Genomic DNA, 18,139 nt, shown 5'->3' on the forward strand with positions numbered 1-18,139 from the left:
TGGGCACACAGTTGACCATGTGTTTTTGTCCTTTGGCTTGCTGACCTGAACTTGGAATTTTGCTTTCTGTTCACCGACCTTGCAAAAGGAAAGTTATTAAAATGGGTTGTAAAACTAGGAGGAGGAAGCATAAGAAGGGCGGGTCTGAGGAAGCTGCCATGATGGGTGGGAAAGTGGACTGTGCTGCTCCTCCAGGTTGTTCATTAAGGAAAATGAGGAAAAGGTGGCAGTAATTTACCAAATGAAGAGAGCACACCCCAATGAGGTAAATTCTAACAGCTCTTAATATTTTATTACATGTGTCTTTCATCATCATTTTGAAAATTAAGAGAGAATTAAAGAGAAAACAAGTTAAGCCACCTGAAATCGCCTACTCATAGAGTACCATTGGTAATGTTTTTATGTGTCACCCTGTGGATTTCGTATGCATCTATGTATGTCAATTCAAAATGGAATCCTTTTACGCTGTGGCTCTATAGCCTGTACTTTTCTGTTACTGTATATGTCCTCCTGTGCCAATGGACATAAATCTGATCTTTTTAAATGACTACAGAGCGTTTTATTGCACGACCTTGCCTTAAATGCATTCAGTGCCATACCCTTGAAACTTCATATTTCCAGTGTTTCATTGTCATAAACCAAGCCCTGTAGTTGTTTTCTTCAACATAGTATTTGAAACTCTCTGGGTATCTCTGCTGGTTTTTTTGTAATAGGCAAAATCCATGCCTTGGACGTTTTTATATCTCCCAAAGCACCTAGCACAGTCTCCTAATAGGCAAACCCTTGATGGTTGTAGAATTTGACATAAAGAGGATGAGATCATAGATGTTGGTCACGGTTCCATTATTTATCTTCCAACCTAAGGCCATCACCAATCAGCCTTTAAAACACATGTATTAGTGATTCTAAGACTGTATCAGACTTTCTATGACCTGTAACAATTATAGTAATATTGGCCTAACTCTTAGGTTTTCAGAGCACGTTACCTATTGTAATATCATATATATCTTGGGATGACTATTATTGTTACTCCCATTTTTGTGGTGGAGGAAATAGGTTAAGAGAGTTTAAGTATCCTTTATGCTATCATGCTACTTCTCCAACTTACAGACCTAAAGATAAAAAAGAAAAATCAGGGGTGCCTAGGTGGCTCAGTCGGTTAAGCGTCTGACTTCAGCTCAGGTCACAATCTTGCGGTCTGTGAGTTTGAGCCCTGTGTCGGGCTCTGGGCTGATGGCTCAGAGCCTGGAGCCTGCTTCCGATTCTGTGTCTCCCTCTCTCTCTTCCCCTCCCCCATTCATGCTCTGTCTCTCTCTCTCTGTCTCAAAAATAAATAAACATTAAAAAAAAAAAAAAAGAAAAGAAAAATCAGATAAATATGGTAATGGAGCATTAGTATCTTACGTTGTTGCTTTTAAACAATCACATAGGGGCGACTGGGTGGCCCAGTCGGTTAAGTATCTGACTTCGGGTCAGGTCATGATCTTATGGTTTGTGGGTTTGAGCCCCTCATCGGACTCTGTGCTGACAGCTCAGAGCCTGGAACCTGCTTCAGATTCTGTGTCTCTCTCTCTCTGTCCCTCCTCCACTTATGCTGTCTCTCTGTCTCTGTCTCTCTCAAAATAAATAAACATTAAAAAAAGATTTAAACAATCACATAGAAATTGAATAAACTATTTTTAGTGGAAGACTTGATAGCTCTTTTGCAAAATAGACTTAATAATATAATATATTAAAAATAATATATTTTTTTTCTAGGGAGAGTTACGTCACTGCTTATCTAACTGGATTTACTGGCAGTATTCACAATAATTAAAAAAACTCCAACCCTGAAAGTACTATTGGTGAAGACATTTCCTGTATCAGTAACTCCTCTACAGGCTGATTTTGGGTTGCATTGACCTCACTCTATCCAGGGGTGCATTTTCACTGGATGACTTCACTAAGGGAAGGATTAATTTGTACTTTTCTTTTTCTTGTTCTACCTCTTGGGTCTTCAGCTATGACAGAGACTCTACTTTCAACGTGTTTGTGGGAAAAGGACAACTGATTGCAGGGATGGACCAAGCTCTGGTTGGGATGTGTGTAAATGAGAGGCGCTTTGTGAAGATCCCCCCAAAGCTTGCCTATGGAAGTGAAGGAGTTTGTAAGTTTTGTTCCATATTTGTAAACGTATCTGCAGATACAACCAGAACATTTGAAGGGCGTTCAGTCAAGCAGACCAGAGGATCTACAGAGACTTTAAATTGGGGGGAAATGAGAAGCAATGAACACATACACACACAGCACTAAAATTTCATCTTCAGTTAATTTCTTCTAAATATAAAAGAAGTTGTTATTAACACTGGTATATTGAATGTCACCCTTGTTGAGAGGAAAACATTTTTTTCTCTTTTCTATTTCATTTGGAGGAAAGAGGGAGGGAGCATGGCCCATTTTAGAATTGTTCAGCGACCCCCTTGAATCCTAGGTGTTTATTCATCTGGCCCAAAAGGCAGCAACTTCTCAGTGTGAATTCTCTTTAATTTTTAGCTGGTGTGATCCCCCCAGATTCAGTTCTTCATTTTGATGTACTTCTAATGGATATTTGGAATTCTGAAGATCAAGTTCAGATTCACACTTACTTCACACCCCCCAGTTGCCCTCGGACCATCCAGGTGTCTGATTTTGTAAGGTACCACTACAATGGAACGTTCTTGGATGGGACACTGTTTGATTCAAGGTAAGTCCTGCCATTCAAGGTAACATTAGTGAAATGCCCCTTACTTCCTTCTGTCTCACCTGCTTTTTATGCCCATCAAGAAACCAGAAGACACTCTTCCCAACTTCCATCAGCACCAACCCCTTTCCTTAATGCTTTTGGTAAATGTTTCATGCTCCATAAAGCCAGATCAAAACTTTAATATATTTTACAGAAATGTAAGAACAATGTTTCTCTAAATTAACAGTATCTTGAGAGCTCATCAATAAGTGAAGAGCCCTATTTCCAAATAGGTTGATGCATTTTTTGGTCCATTTTTATAGTTTTCCCGTGGAAGGAAGAGGGGAAGGCTGAATGTATGTGAAGCTATGGAGAACTGCCAAGAGTAGGGTGCTAAGCCAGAAACAGTGAACCTTTTGGGCTTTCCTGTCATTATAGTGTATTTGGTTAGATAGAATAGCAGGCCAATTAGACCACTGTGGTTTAATTACATGATTTCTCAATTTGAAGACTGCTGCTGTCTTTGGGAGCGAAGATCCAAAAATGTCTGTCTTCAGAGATGGGTATAGGTTCACTATTTAGCTGATAATTGGGTATCTAAAACATTATTGAGGGATGAGTTGGAAACACCCTCATAGCATGGAACTTTTCCCCTTTCTCATTGGTTTTCAGTCATAATCGCATGAAAACATATGACACATATGTGGGCATCGGCTGGTTGATTCCTGGAATGGATAAAGGGCTGTTGGGGATGTGTGTGGGGGAAAAGCGCATCATCACCATACCTCCTTTCCTGGCCTATGGAGAAGATGGAGATGGTAAGTCTTTCTCATTCTTCAAGCTACTCTCATCTCTCCTTATTTTTATTGCCGTGATTAATTCAATTTACCACATGAAACCCGCCAGACCTTTTGGCCTAGACTTGCACTGTCCAATATAGTAGCCACTAGCTCCATATGGCTATTTATATTTACATTTAAAATAAATTAAAACTAAATAAAATCTAAGATTCTGCTCTTTAGCTACACTGCCACATTTCATGTACTTAAGAGCTGCATGTTGCTGAGGGCTACTATCCTGGACAGTGCAGGTACAGAGCATTCCCATCACTGTGGAATGTTCCGTTGGGCAGTGCTAGTCTAAATCATCTAGTGTCTCATCACTGAATTGTAGAATCTTCCACTTATTCATGGTCATTGGCTTTTCATAAGCATCTGCCACTGCCCCATAAACTGTAACCTTGGGCACCAGCCTCTCCAGCCTACATTTTCCCATCTGTGAAATGACAAATGAACTAGAAAGTCTAAAGACTGTAGATATCAAGGTATAAATTTAGTATATGATGCCAGAATTGCCATTTTCCCCCCTGATTTGTTCCTTCACGGTGGGCTTTACCTGTGACATTAGTTCCAGGTGGACAGATGCAAAGCATGTTAGAAAAAAAAACATTAATTTGAATTAGTGTCCTTTTTGTAGAGAGAAAACAGACTATTGTTTGGCAAATGGAATTTCACAGTGACTCATATTTTAATTTCAGGCATATTTAATCACCCTGGCAGGCTAACACAACAAAGACAACCTCCCGGCATTTAAACAAGTAGATATAGGGGCACCTGGGTGGCTCAGTCCATTAAGTGTCCAACTCCTGATATTGGCTCAGGTCATGATCTCACGGTTTGTGAGATTGGGCCCTGCATCAGGCTCTGTGCTGACAGCACGGAGCCCACTTCTCCATTTCCCTCTCTCTCTGCCTATTCTTCTACTTGTGTACTCTCTCTCTCTCTCTCAAAAAAATAATGAACATTAAAACTTCTCTTTAATCAAGTAGATATACGTAGCGAAGAATTGAAATGATAAAATGATACATCTAAGAGTTTACTGACTGTGGTACCTGACTTATAATAACCCTAAAATAATGTTTTCTAAGCTATGTTTCCTGGCTCTGTATATCTACAGAGCAGGAGGAGAGAGAAGGAAATGGGGCTCAGCCTTCTCTCCTGTCCACTTCTACTTTTATTGCTGTCTCTTCAAAAAGCAGGGGTAGGGATTCCATGCTAAAAGAAAAATAAAATTTGAAAACAACTATAATTGTAATCTGTAAATACAAATTCTCCAGTCTCCAAGACATGTTGTTATTCTTATTACTCAAATGGTCTCATCCTTAGCCAGGGGGAGTTTATTTCCCAGGGCTCTCAAATCCTTTTGACGTCATCCAGGTGCATATGTCATACATAGTAAAACTAGATGCCTGGCCTAATTTGAGGAGTATTATTTATTTATTTTAAATAAATACTGAAGGGGTACCTGTGTGGTTCAGTCAGTTAAGCGTCTGACTTCACCTCTGGTCATGAATGATCTCACAGTTCATGAGTTCGAGTCCCGCATTGAGCTCTGTGCTGACAGCTCGGAGCCTGGAGCCTGCTTTGGATTCTGTGTCTCCCCCTCTCTCTGCCCCCCTCTACTCACTCTCTCTCTCTCTCTCAAAAATAAAGAAAACATTTAAAAAAATGGAAATAGTTATTATTTGGTATTTTAATACTGTGCTCAACTACCTGGGTATGACTTTAAATAGGTGAATTCTATGGTATGGAAATTAGATCTTGATAAAGTTATTGTTAAAAAAAACATAGATGCAATTAGTACATGATAATGCTAGAAAAACTTAAGCCTTACATTTAAGGCTTTCTTTTTTCTACTAAATTAAAAAATACAGGAAAGTACAAAAGATTAATATTCTGTCACACCCATACACACACTTCAGGGATTGACCACACCTTGCATTCCAGAGTCTGACTCAGCAGCTGCTTTCAGAAGATTTCATGATTTCCCTGAGGGGAAGGAATAGGGGTGGGCTCTACCAGAGCCATTGAAGGAGCTCAGGCTTAGTGTTCTGTCTTACTCACTTGCCCACGCCTACTCCTTTGCAAGGTATAACAAATGGCAAGTAAGAGTGTGGAGGTAGGTGGTTTTTGTCAGTTAACTTCCTTTATCTCAAAGTACTGGATTGAGTTATTTATTGCTTGATGTTGATCTTTGCAGGAAGAGTTAGTGCCCAATAATCTCTTCGTGTAGATTATCATTTTGCAGGTACTCAGTAAGTCCCCACTGCTGGGAACATCCAAAAGAAGCAGTATGATCCAGAAGTGAGGTGGAAGCGATTTGAGGATTTGTATTTTGCAATGTGGGTGCCATTTTTTTCCCTCTTAGCTAGCTTTAGTTTTATTTATATCTTGTTTTAGATGTAGTTAATACATTGAATTGTGCATGTTGCCTCTTCAAAAAATTGGCTGTTGGTTCCAAAGAACAAGTCTGTGTCATATTCTGCAGAACCAGGTCCAGGGTTTGGAATTTATACCTTTAAATGTCTGTGATTTGCAATTGTATGCAAACAGAGACCCACAGAAGCATTTGGGCTTGCATGTGGGTGCATAACCACCCACATAGCACCTTGATTTGTCAGCACAAGCATAGAAAATATGGTTGTAGTAGTCTCGCCTGTCATTAATATTGGTTTGCTCCTTTTTCTGAAGAAGTCAGGCTTCAAATATACCTGCCAGCCCATGGTTGGGCACCATGGACACAATGGTGACAGAACATAGTTGGACACCAGGAGGACCACCCAACATGCAGAAGAACATTTATTCCTTTGGCTTGACAACTTTAAGGAATGAGTAACACCAACACAGTGGGAATTGAGTTGTAGTTAAAAGTACTTTCTAGGGGCATCTGGGTGGCTCAGTCGGTTAGGCGTCCGACTTCGGCTCAGGTCATGATCTCACAGTTTGTGAGTTTGAGCCCCGTGTCAGGCTCTGTGCTGACAGCTCAGAGCCTGGAGCCTGCTTCAGATTCTGTTTCTCCCTCTTTCTCTGACCCTTCCCCACTCACACTCTGTCTCTGTCTGTCTCTCTCTCAAGAATAAATAAACATTAAAAAAAAGTTTTTTAATAAAATAAAATAAAAATACTTTCTAAATCTTGTGTCCTGATTTCATCAGCTTCCTCCATTCCCCTCTAGGGAAAGACATTCCTGGACAGGCATCTCTGGTGTTTGACGTTGCGTTGTTGGACCTCCATAACCCCAAGGATGGCATTTCCATTGAAAACAAGGTAGTGCCTGAAAACTGTGAGCGGCGAAGTCAAAGTGGGGACTTTCTCAGGTATCATTACAATGGCACGCTTCTGGATGGCACCTTCTTTGATTCCAGGTAAGGAAATAACTGGAGCCTTTACTCATCAGAATGACTTATTAAATACAGTCTACCTCTGGCTGGACCATCATCTGAATACTCTGTCAGTGCTGATTTGTAGTTAGTATTTTCATCTCCAGGGTAGACTTCTGTTTTCTGACACTGAATTCCTTCAGAGGCTGTTGGAACAGTCTCCTTCTTGGGGCCTGGGGCATAGAAGTCTACAGGAAAACAGGAGAGGCTCAGCTTACACTCCCACCATCCCCTTATAGTGTCCTTGACTATCCAGTATGAACCCAGCTATGGGATCCAGGATGGGAAGTGACCAGAACTGAGGTCTGGGTGGTAGGAGGAGGAGAGAACAGACTTGGTGCCAGAAGATCTGGGTTCTAGCCCCAGTGTATGGTCTGGCTTCTCTGAACTTCAGTTTTTTCCCCTGTTATTAGCACCTTTCTCAGAGATGGTTAAAGAGATAAGGGATGTGAGAGTGCTCTGTGAACTTCAAAGGCTACTGCAGGAGGCCAGTTGGGTGCATTCAGCTTCCTTCTGGTTGCTTCAGAGGCTAATTACCATGCCTCTGTTGTTATTCAGAGTCCTGTTTTGTTTATTGGGCTTAGCTTGCAGTTGTGCCAGTGGCTGGAGCAGGCAGTTGCTGTGTCTTGCGCTTTCAAGTGGTAGGTATGTGCTCTTTGGAAACCACCTCTCTAGCTTCCTGTAGAGCAAACAGGTAGTGACAGCAATCTACCTGTCTCTCTGAGGTAATAAGCTTCTAATTTCTTGAGTCATCCAAAAACAGTACAGAAGAATTTTTATATGGTATTCCTTTTATGGTATTATCTTGTTTGAATAATTTATCTTTCCTATTCTTTTACAATTTTCATTTGATTTCTTTGGAAAAAGTAATAGCTACATGGTTCAAAATTAAAACAAAGTATGTATTAAGGTATATCCTATTACCTACTCCTGCCTACCTCACATATCCCTCCCCCCTCCAGCCACTTAGAATTAACTACTTTTACTTATTGATTTTTTTTTTAAAGTAAGCTCTATGCCCTATGTGGGGCTTGAACTCATGACCCTGAGATCAAGAGTTGCACACTCTACCACTCTACTGACTGAGCCAGCCAGCCACCCCTAGAATTAACCACTTTTTTTTTTTTAAGTATATTTATTTACTTTCAGAGTGAGAGAGAGAGAAAGAGAGAGAGGGAGAATCCCAAGGAGCTCTTCGCTGACAGGGTGGAGCCCAACATGGGGTTTGATCCCACAAACTGAGATCACAACCTGAGCTGAAATCAAGAGTCGGAGGCTCAACTGGCTAAGACACCCACTTTTATTAATGAGTTTCTATTTGATTCTTCCAGTGTGTGGATTTTTTCCTAATGCAAATATAAAGAAATACAACTACTCTGCCTCTTGCTTTTTTTTTTTCACCTTGGTTTTTTTCCATATTTAATACATAGAGAGAAATTATTTATTTTTTATGTCTGCCTAGGTTTCATTGAGTGAATATTCCAAACTTACTTAACGTTACATTCCCCTATTGATGAACATTTGAGTTGTCTTCAGTCTTTTTCTGTTACAGAAAACATTCAGTGTGTATGTATTATTGTTATATGAGCTTGGTTCTGTCCTACACACACACACACATACACACACACACACACACACACACACACACACACACACACACTTTTTTCTAAGTAGTCTTCACACCCAGTGTGGAGCCCAACATGGGGCTTGAATTCATAACCCTGGGGCTCAAGACCTGAGCTGAGATCAAGAGTCAGACACTTAACCGACTGAGCCACCCAGGCGCCCCTCTGGAATTATATTTCTAATTAAGACCGTTTTTTCTATTGTACACCATATTTCTTTCCATATTAGAACTATAATTTTATTAGATTTAAAAAAAGCTTTCCATTGGAGTGACTGGGTGGCTCAATTACTTAAGCATCTCGCTCTTGATTTTGGCTCAGGTCATGATCTCGCGTTTTGTGAATAAGGAGTCTGCTTGGCATTTTCTGTCTCCCTCTCTCTCTGCCCCTCCCCTGCTCATGCTTTATCTCTCTCTCTCTCAAAATAGATAAAGAAACATAAAAAAAAAAAAAAAAAAGCCTTTCCATTTCAATGCATTGGGATCTAGTCTGTCCTAATAGCTACATAATATTCTTTTTTTTTTTTAATTTTTTTTTTTCAACGTTTATTTATTTTTGGGACAGAGAGAGACAGAGCATGAACGGGGGAGGGGCAGAGAGAGAGGGAGACACAGAATCGGAAACAGGCTCCAGGCTCTGAGCCATCAGCCCAGAGCCTGATGCGGGGCTCGAACTCACAGACCGCGAGATCGTGACCTGGCTGAAGTCGGACGCTTAACCGACTGCGCCACCCAGGCGCCCCTACATAATATTCTTTATATGGATTTGCCTTAATTTAGGTAATCAATCCCAATTGTTTTCTACCTTTTACTGAAGTAAAATTAATGTACAGTGTAGTTTCAGGTGTGCAACATAATGATTCAACAATTCTATATATTACTCAGTGCTCATCACGATAATCATAGTCCCATCTGTAGCTTTCTACCTTTTGATATTCTTTTTAAATTTAAGATTTATTTATTTTGAGAGAGAGAGTGAGAGAGAGAATCCCAAGCAAGCTCCACACTGTCAGCCCAGAGCCATGGGGCTCGAACTCATGAACCATGAGATCATGACCTGAGCCAAAATCAGGTTGGATGCTTAACAGATTGAGCCACCCAGGTGCCCACCTTTTGACATTCTATGTAGGGTTGCAGTAATTTTTTTTTTTTTTTCAACTTTTATTTATTTTTGGGACAGAGAGAGACAGAGCATGAACGGGGGAGGGGCAGAGAGAGAGGGAGACACAGAATCAGAAACAGGCTCCAGGCTCTGAGCCATCAGCCCAGAGCCCGACGCGGGGCTCGAACTCACGGACCGCGAGATCGTGACCTGGCTGAAGTCAGACGCTTAACTGACTGCGCCACCCAGGCGCCCCTTTTTCTTTCTTTCTTTTTTTTTTTTTTTCCGAGAATCATTTTTAAATAATCTTTGCCAATTTATAGGAAAAAAAATGGAACCTTATAGTTTTCATCTGTATTTCTTCATTGCTACTGAGGTTGAAATTGTTTTAAATGTTTATTACTAGACCATTTGGATACCTTCTTTTATGATTTACCTGTTTGTGTCTTTGTCTGTTTTTATGTTAAAGATACTGGTATTTGTCTTTTTCTTATCAGTTTGAATATATGAAGACCTCTACACATTAAAGATAGTAACCTTTTTATGGTTGTATATTGTTGAAGGAATATTCCTTATTTTTTTGCATTTTAATTTTTGTTACTGTGATTTTGGACCTATTTAAATGTAAACTTTTTATGTTGTTAAATACATTTAACTTCTTTATGGTTTCCTTTACTCTTACATAAATTCTTATATATTCTGTCTTTGGGAGCTTGGTGAAAATAAAAAATCTGTCCCCTCCCCTGGAGTACATAAACATTTGTCTATATTTTCCTTAAGCCTTTTTTAATGGTTTTAAGGTTTTACCCTTTAAAATATTCCTTATTGGGGCATCTGGCTGGCTCAGTTGGTAAAGTATATGACTCTTGATCTTGGGGTCGTGAGTTCAAGCCCCATGTTGGATGTAGAGCTTACTTAAAAAAAAGTATTATGTTCTTATTGTATAAGTGAAACAATACAATGATGTGTAATAAAATGTAGTAATTTCCCATTAACCCCTTTACCACCCTGAGGTAAATATTAATAGCTTTCCACAGTGTCTCTCCATGCTCATAAATGCTTTCATGTTTAAATCTTAAATCCATCCAGAATTTTTTGTGGTATTCAGTGTGACAGTCAGAATCTAACTTTATTTCTTCCAGAAACGCTATCTTTCCCTCACTCATCTAAAATGTGACTTTTATTGTGTACTAAATTATTTTCCTTTTCTTTCTTTCTTTCTTTTTGTTTTGAGAGAGAGAGAGAGAGAGAGAGAGAGAGAGAGAGAGAGAGAGGACAAGCAGGGGAGAGGGACTGAGGGAGGGGAGAGAGAATCCTAAGTAGGCTCCACCCAGAGCCCAATGTGGGGCTCAATCCCACAACCCTGGGATCACGACCTGAGTCAAAATCAAGAGTTAGATGCTCAACCGACTGAGCCACCCAGGCACCCTGATTATGTACTAAATTCTTACACATACTTTTGGGTCTTTGTCTAAAATTTTTACCCTTTTTTATTGACCTAGCTATGTATAGGCCAATACCACACTTTTAACTATAGTTGCTTGTTAGTTTGTATGGTAGAGAGTATTCTTTTTTCCTTTTTATATTTATTTTTATTATTTTATTTGAGAGAGAGAGAGAGCACAGGCAGGGGAGAGGGGCAGAGGGAGAGAGAGAATCTTAAGCGGGCTCCACACTCAGTGCTGAGCCTGATGTGGGGATCAATCCCACAGCCCTGGGATCATGACCTGAGCTGGTATCAAGAGTCAGACGCTCCACCGAATGAGCCACCTAAGTGCCCCTCTTCTTTCCTTTTTAAATATCAGGTTTTTAAAATTAAGTGATACATTGACGTGGATCGAAATCCTGAAAGTACAAAAGGGTGTACAATGAAAAATTTCCCTACTATCCTGTCCCTCAATCACCCAGGTCCCCTCTCCACAGGGAGCCGATGTTTTTAGCTTCATAGGTCTCCACATGTACACAGTGAAATACTTATACACATTCTCCCATTTTATTTTTTTACAGGAATGAGAACTTGCTATATCCTGTACCTTCAGAACATTTTAAATAGTTTGTTTTTACAAATGAATTTTGGAGTCTCCCTTCCCCTCCCCCCACACCACTCAGATTTTGGTTGAAATCGTTTCAAAATTCATAAATTAGTTTGGGGGAGCATTGACAACTTTCTAGTCCTCAACTTTCCCATTGGGGAAACGTACTTTCCCTTTTATAAAACAAAAATTTTTGAAATGTTTATTTATTCTTGAGAGAGAGAGACAGACAGACAGACAGGCAGGCAGACAGACAGACAGAGTGTGAGCAGGGGGAGGGCAGAGAGAAAGGAAGACACAGAATCCGAAGCAGGCTTCAGGCTCTGAGCTGTCAGCACAGAACCCAACGCGGGCTCGAACTCACGCACTGCAAGATCATGACCTGAATCAGATCATGACCTGAGCCGAAGTCGGATGTTTACCTGACTGAGCCACCCAGGCGCCCCTCCCCCGCCCCCTGCTTTTATTTAAGTCTTCTTTTAAAGATATTCGAATTTCTCTACATGTCATGGCCACCTGCTCATCCATTCTCTTCTTCTGAGGCTCTTTTCTGCCTCTCATTGTTGGCCTCTTTGTTTCCCCAGTCCTTTCCCCTGTGCAGATCCCGCCTCCTCAGTGTCCGCTGTCTCCCCCACCCCATGGAACCTTTGCTGACTGTCCCACCCAGTGGCTCTTCCTGCTCTGAAGCACCTGCCATCTCTCCCAAAGCTTAGTGTCCCTTTATAAGGGACCCTGTCTGGCAGTTGTCCTCTTCCCTGAATCCCTGGTGGTGGCTGTTCTCTGTTGATGATCTCTCAAGTACTGGCCAGGGAGTAGTAACCTGGGGAAGGTGAGAGGTTGGCTCATGGCTAGAGGATGCTAGGGAGCCAAGCCTGGCTTCCTTGATGGCTGTGTTCCCATCCTGGCCCTCCTGGCTCATGTGAATGGCTGCAGTCTGGAGTTCCTCAGTGTGGAGGGAAAAGGGTATTTCTCCATAGCCTCTTCTGAGGGGTTATGTAGATAATCTACTTTCTGAGTGAGGAGAATCGTCTGTTATCCTTTTTCATGTCCCTTGACTTTGTGGTTGGTCTCTGGGGGGTATTGAGAAGGGAGAGCCCCTGACAGAGGGCCTTTTCATCCCCCTGGCACCATTCGGCTGGCCATCTTATCCGAGTCATCATGTTTGAGGTAATGGTGGAACTGACTGGCTCTTTCAGGACAGACTTTTTGCCACATCTGCACTGGGTGGGGGTGAGTAATGAGTGCAGATTACCGTGGTTCAGACTTTGGTAGTAGACGTGGCAGATGAAGTTTTATTATTTTTATCCTAGAAACATTTGGCTGTGAGGACTTGATTCCTGTCCTCACCAAACTCACAGTAATCGGCTTCAATTGGCAGTTTATACAAAGGCTGGATCTCTCCACTGAGCAGAATGCTTGGGCCTCCTGCCAGTGACACTTGGGAAACGCAAGCACTCATCAGAAGGTAGCTTGGTGAGCAGAAATTACAGGAGGAAGGGTTCATCCAGGCTCTGGTAGACACTGCAGAGTTAAATTACTGTCTATATGTTACTTTTCAGGCAATCCAAGTATTCATGTCTGACATATACAGATATTCTCTTCTTTAGAAACTGGAGACGTTGCCCTTGTGACATATTCTTAGCTTCTAATAAGATGCTTTCTCGGGGCGCCTGGGTGGCGCAGTCGGTTAAGCGTCCGACTTCAGCCAGGTCACGATCTCGTGGTCCGTGAGTTCGAGCCCCGCGTCGGGCTCTGGGCTGATGGCTCAGAGCCTGGAGCCTGTTTCCGATTCTGTGTCTCCCTCTCTCTCTGCCCCTCCCCCGTTCATGCTCTGTCTCTCTCTGTCCCAAAAATAAACGTTGAAAAAAAAAAAAATTAAAAAAAAAAAAAAAAAGATGCTTTCTTCATTAACTTCACATGGTTACCAAGAACAGTCCAATTTATGTTAGCTGCATTTCTGTGTGTTTGCATCTCATCCATAATCTGGCCAACCCAGAGGGCTGGAGGGCTTGTTTCTGGGAGTGTGTCTGTACGTGGCTGCTCCCACGCTGTGTGTGGGTTCTCGGGGGGAGCATGTTTCCAGGCCATGTCCTCACATTCTAAGGTTTGGTCTTTTCCAGGGTCTGGAGGCCTCTGCGTTCCTGATGCCTCATGGTACTGACTAATGCACACAGCTGCTGTGGTATCGCTCGTGAGGAACCTCTTTCTTCCCTTCCATCTTTTCCAGCTACTCGCGGAACCGCACTTTTGACACATACATTGGGCAGGGCTACGTGATTGCTGGCATGGATGAAGGTTTACTTGGTGTTTGCATCGGAGAGAAGCGGAGGATTGTGGTTCCCCCTCACCTCGGCTATGGAGAGGAAGGAAGAGGTGAGTGCTGGCTGCTTCTAGGCTGGTTTCAAGTAATCAGAGCTTCTTGAGAGCCAGAATATGGAAGCTGAAGTCCCATTTAAGACTTAAATGTCGGGGCACCTGGGTGGCTTAGTCAATTAAGCCTCTGACTCTGGCTCAGGTCACGATCTCACAGTTCATGAGTTTGAGCCTTGCATTAGGCTCCGCAGTGTTAGTGCAGAGCCTGCTTTGGATTCCCTCTCTCTCTGTTTCTCTCTCTGCCTCTACCCCACTTGCATTCTCTCTCTCTCTCTCAAACCAAATAAATAAACTTAAAAAAAAAAAGACTTAAATGTCCAAATAGCTTTGGTTTCTAGACATGCTCTATTCTTTCCTCTTGTCCCCACTACCAGTTTCCCTCTGAAAATTCTTAGTTATGCCAAAGTTGGAAGAACTTTGCGATGAACTCTGATTCATCAATTGTTAACATCTTGCTATGTTTTTTTTTTAAGTGTATTTATTTATTTTGAGAGAGAGAAAGAGAGAGAGGGTGAGAGTGTGCATGATGGGGGGAGGGACAGAGAGAGAGAGAGAGAGGAAGGAGAATTCCAAGCAGGCTCCGTGCTCTGCATGGAGCACGACTTGGGGCTTGATCTCATAATCCTGAGATCCTGACCTAAGCCGAAATCAAGAGTTGGGCACTTAACCGATTGAAACACCAGGTACCCCAACATCGTGCTATGTTTATTTTCTCTCTCTCCTTACATTTGTTTGGTTGTTGTTGTTGTTGAGCCATTTGAAAATATATTGCAAACCTCCCCTTATTGATTTTTGTTTTTTAACGATTTTATTGATGTATAATTTATATGCCTTAAAATTTACCCATTTTTTAATTAAAGAAAATTTTTTTTTTTTTTCAACGTTTATTTATTTTTGGGACAGAGAGAGACAGAGCATGAACGGGGGAGGGGCAGAGAGAGAGGGAGACACAGAATCGGAAACAGGCTCCAGGCTCTGAGCCATCAGCCCAGAGCCTGACGCGGGGCTCGAACTCACGGACCGCGAGATCGTGACCTGGCTGAAGTCGGACGCTTAACCGACTGCGCCACCCAGGCGCCCCTAAAGAAAATTTTTTTAATGTTTATTTATGTTTGAGAGAGAGAGCATGAGCAGGGGAAGGTTAGAGAGAGAGGGAGACACAGAAACCAAAGCAGACTCCAGGCTCTGAGCTGTCAGCATAGAGCCTGATGGAGGGCTGGAACCCACAGACCGCAAGATCATGACCTGAGCCGAAGTTGGACCCTTAACCAACTGAGCCACCCAGGTGCCCCGAAAATTTACCCATTTTAAGTGTACAATTCAGTGACTTTTAGTAAATGTAGTGAGTTGCGTAACCATCATCCATTTAATATAATTTTAGAACATTTTTGTCACTCTAATAGCAAACCCCCTTTCAAACATTATACAAATGATACGTGTTGAGTTTAGAAAAAAGAAAATACAGATAAAGAAAGAAAACAAAAATCTCCCACAATCTCACCATGCAGGAATAAACACTGGAATGTGGTAGGCAGAACAGCAGCCCCAAAGATGTCCCTGTGCTATCCCCAGAACCTGTGAATATGTTACCTTTCATGATAAAAGGGATTTTGCGGATGTGATTAAGATGGGGATGTGATTAAGATCTTGAGATGGGAGGTTATCCTGGATCATACAGGTGGCCTTGATGTACTTAAAAGAGCCTTTGTAAGAGGGAAGCAGGAGGTCAGAGAGAGGGGAAAATACTCAGCTGCAGACTTAGAAGTTGGATGAAGGGGTCACAGGTCAAGGGATAAGGGCAGCCACAGAAAGCTGGAAAAGGCGAGGAAACAGATTCTTCCCCAAAGCCTCCAAAAGGAATGAGTCCCTGCCAATACCTCGAATTTAGACCTTTGACCCTCCAGAGTTATAAGAATAAACCTGCGTTGCTTTAAGCCACCAAATTTGTGGAAATTTGTTATAGTAACAATAGGAAACAAATGAAACTAATAGGAAACAACCATGAAGTGAAAATATATATCCCCCTAACTAATAAATACTAACAAAAATGGGATTACCTAGGGGCACCTGGCTGGCTCTGTCGGAGGGGTGTGCAACTCTTAATCTCCATGTTATGAGTTCAAGCCCCACGTTGGGTGTAGAGATTAATAAAAAAAATAAATTAACTTAAAAAATGGGATTATCAGAGCACCTGGGCGGCTTAGGGTGGGTTTCTCAGTCAGTTAAGTGTCTGACTTCAACTCAGTTCATGATCTCATGGTTTGAGAGTTCAAGCCCTGCCTCTGGCTCTGTGCTGACAAGTCAGAGCCTGGAGCCTGCTTCAGATTCTGTCTCCCTCTCTCTTTGCCCCTCCCCCACTCACGCTCTGTCTGTCTCAAAAATAAACATAAAAAAAGTTTTTTTAAATGGGATTATCTATACATATTTGTAATTTCTCTTCTTCAACTAATTTGTTGTAAACAACTATCTATGCCAACAGGTATTTTTTATGATTGCATAGTATTTCAAGCCATATTTTCCTTCTTAAGTTTTTTCTCATATATATAGGCATACTTCATTTTATTTCTCTTTGCTTTGTAGAATTCCACAGATAGTATTATGTTTTTTTTTTTTTAAACAAATTGAAGTTTGTGGCGACCCTGCATCAACAAGTCTATCAGTGCCATATTCCCAGCACCATTTGTTCACTTCAATGAGTCTCTGTGTCGCATTTTGGTAATTCCTGGCAATATTTCAAACTTTTCAATTGTTACTATATTTGTCATGGTGATCTGTGATTGGTGATTAAGACTCTGAAAGCTCAGATGATGGCTTACATTTTTTAGCAATAAAATACTTTTAACTAAGTTATGCACATTGTTTTTTATAGACATAATGCAATTGCACACTTGATAGGCTGCAGTATAGTGCAGACAAAGCTTTTATACACACTGGGAAACAAAAACATTCATTTGACTCGTGTTATTGCGGTATTTGCTTTATTGCTGTGGTCTGGAACCAGACCCACAGTATCTTAGAGGTATGCCTGTACCATTGTTTGCTAACCTGCTTAGGACTAGTGGATGCAGTATTAATTTTGCTTTTGGATTATTTTTGCTGATGGGATTCTGCCTGGTTTGGCTGGCTGTATACATTAATTTTGTTCTTCCAACCACTGCTGATAATATGTATCTTCAGAATTTTCTTAGTAGGGTTTATTCAGAGGATCTATGAAGTATCAGGTTGGCTGGAAGCTAGAGTGTACCATGGAGAAACTTTCTTTTTTTTTCTCCCGGACTTAAGTTGCTGTTTTCAAAGTAAACTCTACCCCCAATGTGGGGCTCAGACTCACCACCCCAAGATCAAAAGTCACATGCTCTACCGACTGAGCCATCCAGGCACCCATTAAATTTCTTTTCTTCTTTTTTTAAGTTTATTTTTTATTTTTTTTAACGTTTATTTATTTTGGAGAGAGAGAGAGAGAGAGAGAGAGAGAGAGAGAGAGCGAGAGAGAGAGCATGAGTGGAGGAGGAGCAGAGGGAAAAAGAGACCCAGGACCAAACCAGGCTCCGGGCTCCGGGCTGTCAGCATGGAGGCCAGTGTAGGACTCGATCCCACCAACCGTGAGGTCATGACCTGAACCAAAATCAAGAGTCGGACACTTAACTGACTGAGCCACCCAGGTGCCCCTAAATTTCTGACTTATAAAGTCATACTAGGTCACAGCTTAAGACACGTTCAACAGATCTTGCTTCGTGTCCGGTTTGTCAAGTGTCTTGATGCTCTGTTGTTTTGTATCATGTAGAATTCTGTTCAGATACATACAGAAATAGACAAATACTTCCCGAGTATTCATGTTTTGTTATGCCCTCAGGATTAATCCTTCGTTTCTCTAAAAATAATGTATTGATGGAAAACATTTGCTTAAATTATTTTTTTCCTTTTGGCTTTCTATCAAGTATGAGACAGAGCTCTGCAAAGAATTATATAAGGCTCTGGGAATCATCGGAAGGCTCATAAATTCTGTGGTTATGAGGCTGCTTCATTCCAAACCCTATGTTGCTGTGGGGCAGGGGCACTCAGATATGTACTGTCTAGATGCTCTTGC

The 18,139-nt window shown here is 41.5% G+C and overlaps 1 protein-coding gene across 1 annotated transcript in view; it reads left to right on the forward strand.

Annotated features, from left to right (window-relative positions):
- FKBP9 (FKBP prolyl isomerase 9) overlaps positions 1–18,139 on the forward strand; it is a 42,156-nt gene that overhangs the window by 11,325 nt on the left and 12,692 nt on the right. Inside the window, exons 2-6 of the mRNA XM_045495256.1 lie at positions 2,001–2,146; positions 2,533–2,722; positions 3,374–3,519; positions 6,716–6,905; positions 13,907–14,052. Coding sequence (XP_045351212.1) covers positions 2,001–2,146; positions 2,533–2,722; positions 3,374–3,519; positions 6,716–6,905; positions 13,907–14,052 — 818 coding nt within the window. The remainder of the gene's footprint in view (positions 1–2,000; positions 2,147–2,532; positions 2,723–3,373; positions 3,520–6,715; positions 6,906–13,906; positions 14,053–18,139) is intronic.

The sequence above is a fragment of the Leopardus geoffroyi genome, chromosome A2 (assembly GCF_018350155.1).
Source record: "Leopardus geoffroyi isolate Oge1 chromosome A2, O.geoffroyi_Oge1_pat1.0, whole genome shotgun sequence".
Lineage (NCBI taxonomy): Eukaryota > Metazoa > Chordata > Mammalia > Carnivora > Felidae > Leopardus > Leopardus geoffroyi.